Source organism: Uranotaenia lowii, chromosome 3 (genome assembly GCF_029784155.1).
Source record: "Uranotaenia lowii strain MFRU-FL chromosome 3, ASM2978415v1, whole genome shotgun sequence".
NCBI classification, from domain to species: domain Eukaryota; kingdom Metazoa; phylum Arthropoda; class Insecta; order Diptera; family Culicidae; genus Uranotaenia; species Uranotaenia lowii.
The window spans coordinates 206931120-206944155 of record NC_073693.1 but is presented as its reverse complement, the minus strand read 5'-3'; the positions used below and the strand labels follow the sequence as shown (position 1 = coordinate 206944155).

The following is a 13036-nucleotide window of genomic DNA, read 5'->3' as shown; positions in this document are numbered from 1 at the left end:
AAAAGGAGCGGGTAGCTGTATGTGCTTGTTACCCGTTTCGAATACCGGACGTTTCTCAACTTATGTCAAGGGAATTTGGCATGGTTGTGGAAAATATAGTATTTGATTACTTTTTGTAAAACAAGGATGCACTCTTTTTTCGGAAGCCTTGGGGGCGGGATTATAATTTGCATGCTCTCTTGGTTAGTCAACAATATCGTTCTAGTTTCTCGAGACTTTCCCCATTCTAACCCAGGATACCGTAAGTGAATCTGCTTGCGATTCCATTCCCTTTAAAAGTCTCATTGAGGGGTTATGACTGTGTTGCGTGGTAGCCAAGACGGACGCGTAGGTTATTTTTTTGGCCTTAACCGCGGCGCTGCCGCAAACCCAAGGTGGATACATACATACATACATACATACTATTGTTATAAATTTCATCAGAAAGGTATACCAAAAATCGATCGATTGTGTCTATACTTTCTAGAAAAATCTTTGAAATCTGTTTAAATTTTTAAAGGTTCTTTGACGAAATTTTTTCAAAAATCTATAAATTATAGATCTTTCCTTTATTTCATGCCCATGATCTAACGCAAAATTCAAGTCAAAATACACGTACACGTTGTTCATCGTCTGTAGGAAAAAGGCGGATTTCGAGGGTAAATTTAAATTAAAGAAAAAAAAGTCAAAATAACATTTGTTTTATTTTTGATTTTTCGTTTCTTAATCAGTTTCATCATGAATTTATACGTTCCTGTTATACGAAATTATGTTTAATTTAAATTTTTCCTTTTTTCAAATGATTATTATTAATAAAGCTCTGCAAAATTTTAATAAGTGTTATTTAATAATTTATTTCATGATTTTTTATTTTCTCTAAAAAATAATTTTAAACAGTTGGAAATGATTTGTACATCAAGAGAAAAAATTAAAATTAAATACGATTTTTCACTTTTTCTTACATTTATTGTTGCAAGTTTGTTAAATTATGAAACGAAGGGTTAAAGTACAGCCCGCCGAAAAAATTTCAATTGAATGTGGCCCGTTAGCTAAAAAGGTTGCCCACCCCTGAGCTAGTGTGTCATAAAATACAAACACTTCCTATGATCAAATGTAAACAATAAGATTGAATCTAGAACGCAAGAAAATAAATTCTTCAATTTATAATCAGTCGAGAGCAAAAAAAGGAGCATATTAAAGTTTCTTCATGATTTTTGATCAACAGAAAAAGGGATGGCACAAAATAATGATTCACTATTCCAAGTGTTGGCCAAGAATAAGTCAAACACCGTTATGAAATTATTCAATTGGTTTCTAATAAAGAAACTTTTTCTTTATTTTCATAGATAATATTTTTCAAGAATAGTAGGGTTTAAAGAAAGTTCATAAAATATAAGAGAAAATTGTGTATTTCTTTTTTTTTTTATTGTTTTTGATTGCAGGAATTCGTTGGAGTTTTCGAATATTGTCAGTCATATCAAATGTTTCGGTCAGATGGCGCTCAAGTTCGTACGAATTTCCGCTAGAAAAACAATTTCAAGATAATTTTATTAACTCTAGACACCTTTAGCTTATTTTATAAATCAAACTTGCTTTATCAAAGGTAGAGTTGCCAGATTGCCCGGTTTTATCCGGGTTTATGCCTCCAAAACGAAGTAATTTGAGCAAGTTTTATAAAAATATTCATGAAAGGTTTATTGCAAGCTTAAAATACGATCTAGAATTTGTGGGTGAGTTTTGTTGAAAAAAAAGGTTTTCAAATCAAATACCCGGATTTTTCCAAGTTTTAATATAAAATTGCCACTTCATATCGAGTCGTTTTCTTTCATTTACTGCAGCGCCCCATCTGTCGTACCGTCAGGTACTGAGAATCTAATACTAGCGTTTTGATCTGGACTGGAAGGTTTGTTTATCTAGTGGTGAAAATTACGCCAGGACTGAACGCGTTGAAAAGTTTTCAAAGATGAAACGCAAGAAACGAGAAATAATTTTGAACAATCAATTTAAAATCATGGTCAGGATTAGGATCAATAATCGCAACTTGCGAGATCGACTAATCCCGTGTCAGATATTTTACTCTGATAACTGTAAGGGGAATGATCCAGATAAGTTCATGTTTGTTTTTGCGCATAAATTTCCCCGCGAGTTCATGATTTGGCAAGCCAAATTGTATTTTTGCCAATTGTATAAGTGACTGTTGAAGAATACAAATGTTTTCATCACTGGAGCAAACATGTATGGACAAGTTAAGAAGGATAAATATCTTCAGGAGATAGTTTTGCCGTTTATCCTGTCACATGAAGACCCCCCTAAAGTTAAGGCCCGATCTAGCTATCACTACACCTGGGATAGATTGTAATTACATATATTTATGATTTGGAAAAAAGGAATAATCCACCAACCTGCCCACAGCTCGAGGGCTTATATCTTTCTGATATGTGATACCATGACAATTTATCGAGATTTGTTTGTGAAAGTAAATAATTCATTAAAAGGCTATTGAGAACATAATTTATTTGAAAGCAAATGAAGCTTACAACTAAATTAAGTGGACCATTTTATACCTCACTGAAACACAACAATACTCAATCGTTGCCTCAGTTAGCGTCAATGTAGCAACAATCGCCCGCCAGCCAAAAGGGCAATTGTGTGCAAACGACTTACCAATAACCGAACAAAATGCCGGCAATTATTCATCCTGACAAGTTGCGTGACTCCTTTTCTTACCTGCAAAGAAAGCAATGAGAGAGAAAATTGATTAATTTATGACGGTGAAGAAAAACGCCAACAACTGCATACATTTGTCGAACAAACAAACAAACTAACTGGCAAGCAATCCATGTCGCTCATCACATTTTATTGTTATCGTTTACAGGTAATCGCACCAAGAAACAACCACTTACGGACGCATCAGTACGGACTTCAGAGCTCCGTACCAGAACACGTAGCGCAAGGAGGTGTGAATATTTCGACGGACGGACGACCAAAGACGGCCTCCTTCATCAAGTCGAGTCAACTCGCGGCGAACCCGGTGAATTATGTTCCGTCGCACTCAAAGCCAACATCACACAAGGGCAACTAGTAAAAATTGGCGAAAGTATCCAAATTCTTGAAAGAACAGAACAGCGACATTCCGAAAGAACCGATTGCGGAATCACACATTATCTTCTGTAAACTATTTGTTTTTTTATTTATATTATTGAGTTACATTATTCGCAAACCGGTTCTATTGATAAGTTCCAGCAATGGTATTCAACGTATTGATAGCTTCGTCTGTGATCAAAACAGCCACAGTGGTCGGCTCTAGTCTATGGCTCATCCCGTTTCTGCTGGGGGCCATCTCATACTACCGTTACGATCGGGTGGATCCGGAATCGCGGGTCATCGATCAGCAGGCGATCTATCCGGAATATGACTTTATAGTGGTAGGTGGAGGATCGGCGGGGGCAGTGGTCGCCAACAGACTCACGGAGGTTACCCGTTGGAAGGTGTTGCTGATCGAGGCCGGACCAGATGAGAATGAAGTTTCAGATGTGCCCTCGTTGGCCGCGTACTTGCAGCTGAGTAAACTCGATTGGGCCTATAAAACGGAGCCAACGAATAAGGCTTGCCTGGGTATGGTCAACAATAGGTGTAATTGGCCTCGAGGAAAGGTTCTCGGGGGATCTAGCGTACTAAACTATATGATCTATGTCAGAGGAAACAAACATGATTTCGACCAGTGGGAGTCTTTCGGGAATCCCGGCTGGGGTTATGATGATGTGCTACAATACTTTATAAAGTCTGAAGATAACCGTAATCCGTATTTGGCGAGGAATCCATACCATGGAACAGGGGGGCTTCTGACGGTCCAGGAAGCCCCCTGGCATACTCCGCTAGTGGCTGCGTTTGTCGAAGCCGGGACCGAAATAGGTTATGAAAATCGGGACATCAATGGGGCACAGCAAACAGGATTCATGATAGCTCAGGGCACAATCAGGCGTGGTAGCCGATGTAGTACGGCAAAAGCTTTCTTACGGCCTATTCGTTTGAGAAAAAATCTACACATTGCCATGAACTCCCACGTTACTAAACTACTCATCGATCCCGGCACCAAAAAGGCAGTCGGTGTAGAATTTTTCCGTCAAGGCAAACGACACTTCGTTAAAGCGAAGCGTGAAATCATCATGTCTGCAGGTTCCATCAATACGCCTCAGATACTGATGCTGTCGGGCATTGGACCAAGAGAACACTTGGATGAAATAGGCATTAAAACAATAGTCGACCTCCCCGTAGGTAACAATCTTCAAGATCACGTCGGAATGGGTGGTTTAACTTTCCTAGTCGATAAACCAGTAGCAATTCTGCAAAACCGCCTCGAAGCGGCATCTGTCACTATGAACTACGTAATAAACGAACGAGGCCCGATGACCGTCCTGGGCGGTCTGGAAGGAATCGCTTTTGTCAATACTCCCTACGCTAATCAAACCCTGGATTGGCCGGACGTCCAGTTCCACATGGCTCCAGCATCCCTCAACTCCGATGGCGGAGCACGGGTCAAGAAGATCTTAGGCCTCAAGGAAGATCTCTACCAAGAGGTGTTCCATCCCATCGAAGACGTCTACAGCTGGACCATTATGCCCCTGCTATTGAGGCCACGATCTCGCGGTTGGGTCCGGCTCAAGTCCAAAAATCCCTTCCACTACCCTATCATGAATCCAAACTACTTTGACGATCCCTACGATGCCCTAACCCTGGTAGAGGGAGCCAAGATGGCACTTCGCGTTTCAGAAGCCAAAGTGTTCAAACAATTCGGCAGTCGATTGCACCGAAGGCCCCTACCAAACTGCAAACACCTCAAATTCCTGTCGGACGCCTACCTTGAGTGCCAGGTCCGAACGATATCGATGACCATCTATCATCCGGTTGGAACGGCCAAAATGGGACCCAAATGGGACCCGGATGCCGTCGTCGATCCTCGGTTACGGGTCTACGGAGTATCCGGGCTACGAGTCATAGACGCCAGCATCATGCCGACCATTGTTAGCGGAAACACTAATGCGGCTGTCATCATGATCGGCGAAAAGGGCGCAAATCTTATCAAGGAAGACTGGCTGGCGATAAGCTAACTTTAATAGTTAATGAAAACAATAGTTGTGGTTACCGAAATGGATGGTCGGAATGACTGTTGGTTAGTTTAACTAGCTAGTTGTGAAGTGAGAGTGAAATCTAAACGAAAAAAAAAAACAAACAAGACAACAAAATGTGTGCCATTATTTTGCGCAGGAATAATCCCTCCCTAAGAAAACTGTTTATTCTGTTGCTAGCTAAGGTGAAGTTTTCTTCCAGGAATGTTTGCGAAAGGTTAGAATCGAGATTGTCAGTGCTTGAAGCTAAGTGTCAAAAGTTACCCCCAAATGTAGAGTATGGAGAGTATTACGCGGAAAGGAAACCGAAATACCTGAAAACGATAAATAAAAAAAAACAACGAATCATCTTAGTCTGATTGATTTGATATCACAATCCTTTAAGTTAAGCTTTATAAAATGAACATAATTTCGCGGTCCAATTGTTAGCTCCAAAATTATCTTTCTTCAATCCGAAAAAAAATCTTTTTCTATACTTTGGTGACAAAATTTTGTCTATAACATTTTAGCTTGAAAAAAATTAAAAGGTTCCATATTATTACTCAGGTATGAAAGATTTTACATTAATTGTTGGTTATTTATTTTGAATCCTAACTTTTAAGAAATAAGTCCTAGAAGTTGCCACAAAATTTTAACTTTGAATCCTAAATTAAAAAAATTATGAAACTACGAACTCCTGCTATTTCAATCCTTAATTAAATTCTCACATTGATATTCAAATTTTGATTATAAAACTTCACTTCAAGCTGAATATAAATCTAAATTTTTAATTTTTTATTCGGTGTCGAAAATTTAGGTTTAAAATCAAATCTGAATTCCGAATTTGAAAACGATTTTTGAATTTTGAAAATTATTTCCTACATATTGATTACTAACCAGAAGCGTAATTTGTATCAGAACCCCTAGAAATCTCTTATTTGAATTCTGAATTTCTAGATTTCAATCTTAATTCTATCTTCAGTAATTTCAGAACACACTGTTTTTGACACTTTTTTTTATTTTGGATCGTCACCATTACGAAACTTTATTAAGTTTCTATTCTGTATAAGTTAAAAATAAAATTTTTAAATTCAAATCTTAAAAATTGTTTACAATATCAAGATTTTTCCTTCATATTCCGAAAAGATGAGTTTCGCATATGGAAAATACAACTTGTTTAAGTTTGAAATGCAAAACCAAGATTCGAATTATGGTTTTGTGTCAATGATGAAAAGCTGAATTCAAGAATAAATCACTGGAAACAGAATCCAAAATCTGATCGCAGACTTCGAATTTTTATGTTAATAAGGAGCTCTTAAATCACGAAATTTAGAGTAATTTAGAGTAAAACTTAATCTTTTCAGATATGTTGAAAAACGTAGGTTTCAGTGGTGGAATAGAGTTAATCTTTATTCGTTTTGTTCGTCAAGTCCTTAAATAACTACTTATAACATAAGCGATAGCTATTTACATAATTCACTGAAGTGATATCCTCACTTATATGTTTTCTCAATTTCGTGTGATATTCTGAGCTAACCACTCAGAATATCTGGCAACACTGGTGAGTTACCACGAACCTAAATTGAGTTGTTTGGCTTCACAGTGTGATGATGTAAACATTTATACCGTGTTTACCATCATCAGCTGTCATCATCAATCATCACCGCTATTGTTTCAATTGCGAATTGACTCAAAGCATGCGGAACCAAAACAATGTTTTGGTTCTGCTCGCAGCAGAAATCGGTTGCTGCTGTTTTGGTCGCCCCGGAAGGAAACCGTAAGTTTCAACACCTCCCCTCAATTCGCAGATTGAGAATGCTGAACAGCTTCGCGTGCCTCGCCCTTGGTAACGCCTTCGTGAACGCATCAGCTGGCTGATCCTCAGTAGAGATGTGTCGCAAAGATAGCTGACCGCTTCTTATGATGTCTCTGATGAAAGCATACTTCACATCTAGATGCTTCATCCGCTGATGAGTCCGCGCCTCTTCCAGATACTGGATGCAAGGGATGTTGTCTTCCATTAACGTGAAAGGAGTGCTAACCACACCCAATTCACCAAGGAAGTTTGTTAACCACAAACCTTCCTTGACCGCATGGCAAAGGGCTCCTATCTCAGCTTCGGTCGATGACAGACTGACCGTCTGCTGACGTTTCGTTGACCACGAAACTAGATTCCCGAAGATCATGTAAGCGTAACCTGATACAGATCTTCGATCATCGGAGTCGTTGGCAAAATCTGCATCAGCATATCCGATGAGTGGTTTCGATTTCGCGTTTCTGCGAAATACCAACGCCGTATCGGTCGTACCTCGAAGGTATCGCAGAATACGCTTCAGGCCTTGCCAGTGCCTATCCGCCGGGCTGGCCTGGTACTTGCTCAGTGCGCTAACCGCAGCACAGATATCCGGCCTCGAAGATGTCGCCAGATATTGTAGACAACCGATCAATTCTTTGAATGGTTGTTCGGTGATTACCTCACCATCGTTCAGCTTCGTCCAGCGAACGTTTGTGTCAAGCGGTGTGCTTACGGGTTTACAATCGGCCATACCGAATCGTTGCAGAACCTTCTCGACGTATCCTGATTGCGAAATCTCGATTACGCTATTCGGAAAGTCTCGCTTGATGGTCATCCCCAAGAAAGTCTTGACTTCCAGGAGATCCTTCATCTGGAATAGCCTTCCAAGCTCGGTCTTGATCCAGATAACCTCTGAAACGTCTTTTCCGGCAATCAGGATGTCATCCACGTACAGGATGAGGGTGAGTCCTCGCTTACAGGATCGGTAAACGCAGCAGTCACTCTTCAACGGAACGAAACCAAGTTTTCGTATCTCGTCGTCGAATCGCTGATTCCAAGCACGACCCGCTTGTTTCAAGCCGTACAGGCTTTTCTGCAACCGAACCACCTTCGATTTGCCGATGTCGTCATTTGGCAACTGCATGAAGATAACCTCTTCTAAATTCCCGTTAAGAAATGCAGTTTTGACGTCCATCTGATGAACGACCATGTGGAGTTCGTTTGCCAACGCCAAGACTGTGCGAACACTCTCCATCTTGGCCACCGGAGCGAAGGTTTCCCAGTAGTCCAGTCCTGGTCTCTGAGAACATCCTTTTGCAACCAATCGTGCCTTGTAGCGACCGTCATCCTTTATGGTGAACACCCACTTCGATAGAATGGGTTTTCTATGACCTGTGGGTAAGCTGACCGCTTCCCAAGTCTTGTTTTCTGCTAAGGCAGCCATCTCATCGTCAATGGCGGTCTTCCAGGATTCGCAGTCGTCTCGGCGCTTCAATTCGTAGATGTTTTGAGGTAGCTCTTCATCAATAACAGCGGCTACGTTGGCCACGTACCGCTGAGTAACTCCTCGAGTTCGCTGACTTCGTTTCAGCGCCGGTTCCGGGTCGACGGAATTTTGTACATCATCGTCGTCCTCATCGTCTGGGAATTCTGCACTACTTTCATAGTCGCTTTCGCCGGGTTCATCCTCAATCGCACTGTTGTTCACAGTTTGAATGGGATTAACAGGTACATCGGCTAACCGCTCGGATGTGGGTTCGGGTGATGACACTTCGGCTAACCGCTCGACAGTGTTTTGTTGTTCTGTTACATTGGCTAACCGCTCAAATGTTGATTCTGGCTCTGTTGAAACCTCGGGCTTCTCGATGGATAATGGGAGTGGCTCTACGTAGTTTTGTTCAGGCTCCAACATGCTAGTTTCATCGAAGACTACGTGTCGATGAATTTCAATGGATCGACTCGACCCGTTCCAAAGCCTGAACCCGTTGTTTGCATAGCCCACGAAAACGAGTCGTTTGGATTTAGCATCGAGCTTTTGCCGCTTTTCCTTCGGAATCTTTGCGTACGCTGGGCACCCGAAAATCCGAAGATTATTCAGCCTGGGTTTTCGACCAAACCACATTTCATAAGGAGTCTTGTTAACCACAAGACCCCGTGTTGGTGACCGGTTCGTCAGGTACGCAGCGCACAAGATCGCTTCGCCCCACATAGCCTTCGGTTGCTTGCTGCCATGGAGCATCGCCCTTGCCTTTTCCATCAGAGTTCGGTTGGCTCGTTCGCTGACGCCGTTTTGTTGCGGAGTGTATGGGACCGTGAATACCATCTGAACTCCTTTCTCAGAACAATGTCGTTGAAAGTCGTTGCTGATGTATTCACGCCCGTTGTCGCATCGCAGGTTACACAACTTCTGACCGAAGTGTGCTGTAGCCATCGCCTCGTAGTGTTTAAACCGCTCGAAGACTTCGCTCTTGTGCTTGAGCAGATACACGACCATGAAGTGGGTATAGTCGTCGATGAAGGTGACGAAATAGCGGAATCCGTCAAACGTCGGCACCTCCATGTACCCACAAACGTCGGAGTGCACAAGCTCGAGTGGTCTAACCGACCGAGGGAGCTTTGCATTGTTGAATTTGTTGGCTGTCTGTTTTCCCGCCATGCAGCTTTCGCAGACAGCTTGGTTTTCAGTTTTGGCTGGTAAATGACAGATACCCTCTGCCATTTTGTCGCGAACCAGCTGCTGTACTGACGCTAGACCAAGATGACCTAGCCTCATATGCCATTTTTGTGTCGTCGTATGGCTTCCAAGCAGCGCTTTCCGATGAGACTGACCAGACCACAGAAAATCAAGACAATACAAGCTGTCAACGATTTTTCCTTCAGCAAACACCTCCCCAGAATATTCGAACCGAACTTGGTTGCCCAGAAAAATCACCCTTTTCCCGTTCTCGGTGCATTTTCGAACTGAGAGTAAATTCTCTTCCAGTTCGGGTATAAAAAGAACGTTGTAGAGTATTATGGGCTTTATTGATTTTCCAACTACGCTTTTTAAAACAACTTTGCCAGTTTTCTTTGCACGTAAACTCTCGCCAGATTTAGCCGTTTCAATAATGACGGGCTCGGCAAGGTCTCTGACGTCCTGGAGAAGTCCTTCATCCTGGACCATGTGCTGGGTGGCGCCGGAATCGACGACAAATCTGACCCTGCGCTCTTTTCGTCCGCTGGTAACCCCAGCAGTTGAGCGTCGAGCTTCAACGGCCACCATAATTTTTCCACGTCGGCCTTTACGTTGGGCTGGGCAACGATTTTTGTAGTGCCCCGGCTCACCACACCCGAAGCAAATGATTTTCTCCGCCTTTCGGGCCTTCATCGCGGAGTTTGGTGCTGCATTCCTTGTTGGAAAGTCCCCTCGACTTTGAAATGCTAGCTCTGCGTCCAGGAACATTCTTTTGAGCTCCAGTATCGGTTTCGCGCAAAGGTCCGCAATCGGTAGAACGGTCAAAGCCCCTTTGACATGGTTGTAATCGTTGGGAACCGCCGAGATCAGCGCGTGGACCTTTTCATCCGCCGGGATGTTTGCACCCATGCGCTCAAGCTCCCGAACAATCAGATCGTATTCCTCAAACAATTGACTCAACGATCTGATGTTCCTCCGGTGTTTGAGGTCATGGAGCCTGTCGCGCATCGCTATCCAAGAATAGGTGCCAACGCGCTGGTACGTCTTCACCAAGATGTCCATGGCCTCCTTCGCATATCGTACCCCGATTATGCGGTTAAGGACGATGTTGTTGACGGCCATCACGATCTCGTCCAGTGCCTCGGAGTCCTCGTTTTTGCGCTTCCGGAGGGCTACCAGGCGCCGTTCCTCCTCTGCGGGCTCCTTCAGTGGGATGGCGCAGTCGTCTTCCTCAGGGGTTCGCACCATGGTGTGGATGAGGTTTTTAGCGACTAATCGGCGCTCAATCCTCCACTTCCATGCTGCGAAGGTCTCCTCCCGGCCGTCGAAAAGAAAGTCACGCATGCTACCCGCAGCGTGACTGGTGACGGCATCGAGAGTACCCCTCTCGGAAGACGGCCCTCCCCGGGCTGGGCAACTGGCGGAGTCGAGAGTAACCCTCTCGGAAACCGACCATTCCCGGGCTCGTTCCTTGGCTGCTGGTTCCTCCGGATTCCTGGTGGACCTCGCTTCCTTCTTCGGGACCTGGGCTTGGGACATCTTGGCTGACCACCTCGGACCTCGGCTGATTCCTGGATGACCTCTTCGGACCTTGGCTGACCTCTTGGGACCTTTGGATGACCTCGTGGGACCTCTGGCTGACCTCTTCGGACCTCTGGCTGGCTGGAATGCTCCTGGACTCGCTAACCGCAAGTTTTCGAAGAATTGGTTTAGAGTACCCCTCTATCGCTATCTCTTATTTTCCTCACCAGACGTATCTGGGCCCATAACCTGTTGAAAAACGTAGGTTTCAGTGGTGGAATAGAGTTAATCTTTATTCGTTTTGTTCGTCAAGTCCTTAAATAACTACTTATAACATAAGCGATAGCTATTTACATAATTCACTGAAGTGATATCCTCACTTATATGTTTTCTCAATTTCGTGTGATATTCTGAGCTAACCACTCAGAATATCTGGCAACACTGGTGAGTTACCACGAACCTAAATTGAGTTGTTTGGCTTCACAGTGTGATGATGTAAACATTTATACCGTGTTTACCATCATCAGCTGTCATCATCAATCATCACCGCTATTGTTTCAATTGCGAATTGACTCAAAGCATGCGGAACCAAAACAATGTTTTGGTTCTGCTCGCAGCAGAAATCGGTTGCTGCTGTTTTGGTCGCCCCGGAAGGAAACCGTAAGTTTCAACACCTCCCCTCAATTCGCAGATTGAGAATGCTGAACAGCTTCGCGTGCCTCGCCCTTGGTAACGCCTTCGTGAACGCATCAGCTGGCTGATCCTCAGTAGAGATGTGTCGCAAAGATAGCTGACCGCTTCTTATGATGTCTCTGATGAAAGCATACTTCACATCTAGATGCTTCATCCGCTGATGAGTCCGCGCCTCTTCCAGATACTGGATGCAAGGGATGTTGTCTTCCATTAACGTGAAAGGAGTGCTAACCACACCCAATTCACCAAGGAAGTTTGTTAACCACAAACCTTCCTTGACCGCATGGCAAAGGGCTCCTATCTCAGCTTCGGTCGATGACAGACTGACCGTCTGCTGACGTTTCGTTGACCACGAAACTAGATTCCCGAAGATCATGTAAGCGTAACCTGATACAGATCTTCGATCATCGGAGTCGTTGGCAAAATCTGCATCAGCATATCCGATGAGTGGTTTCGATTTCGCGTTTCTGCGAAATACCAACGCCGTATCGGTCGTACCTCGAAGGTATCGCAGAATACGCTTCAGGCCTTGCCAGTGCCTATCCGCCGGGCTGGCCTGGTACTTGCTCAGTGCGCTAACCGCAGCACAGATATCCGGCCTCGAAGATGTCGCCAGATATTGTAGACAACCGATCAATTCTTTGAATGGTTGTTCGGTGATTACCTCACCATCGTTCAGCTTCGTCCAGCGAACGTTTGTGTCAAGCGGTGTGCTTACGGGTTTACAATCGGCCATACCGAATCGTTGCAGAACCTTCTCGACGTATCCTGATTGCGAAATCTCGATTACGCTATTCGGAAAGTCTCGCTTGATGGTCATCCCCAAGAAAGTCTTGACTTCCAGGAGATCCTTCATCTGGAATAGCCTTCCAAGCTCGGTCTTGATCCAGATAACCTCTGAAACGTCTTTTCCGGCAATCAGGATGTCATCCACGTACAGGATGAGGGTGAGTCCTCGCTTACAGGATCGGTAAACGCAGCAGTCACTCTTCAACGGAACGAAACCAAGTTTTCGTATCTCGTCGTCGAATCGCTGATTCCAAGCACGACCCGCTTGTTTCAAGCCGTACAGGCTTTTCTGCAACCGAACCACCTTCGATTTGCCGATGTCGTCATTTGGCAACTGCATGAAGATAACCTCTTCTAAATTCCCGTTAAGAAATGCAGTTTTGACGTCCATCTGATGAACGACCATGTGGAGTTCGTTTGCCAACGCCAAGACTGTGCGAACACTCTCCATCTTGGCCACCGGAGCGAAGGTTTCCCAGT

General features: G+C 43.8%; 1 protein-coding gene across 1 annotated transcript in view; it reads left to right on the top strand.

Annotated features, from left to right (window-relative positions):
• LOC129756999 (glucose dehydrogenase [FAD, quinone]) overlaps positions 1-5439 on the top strand; it is a 91789-nt gene extending 86350 nt beyond the window's left edge. The window contains exon 3 of the mRNA XM_055754084.1: positions 2855-5439. Coding sequence (XP_055610059.1) covers positions 3225-5087 — 1863 coding nt within the window. The 5' untranslated portion in view covers positions 2855-3224 and the 3' untranslated portion in view covers positions 5088-5439. The remainder of the gene's footprint in view (positions 1-2854) is intronic.
• Positions 5440-13036: the final 7597 nt, after the last annotated feature.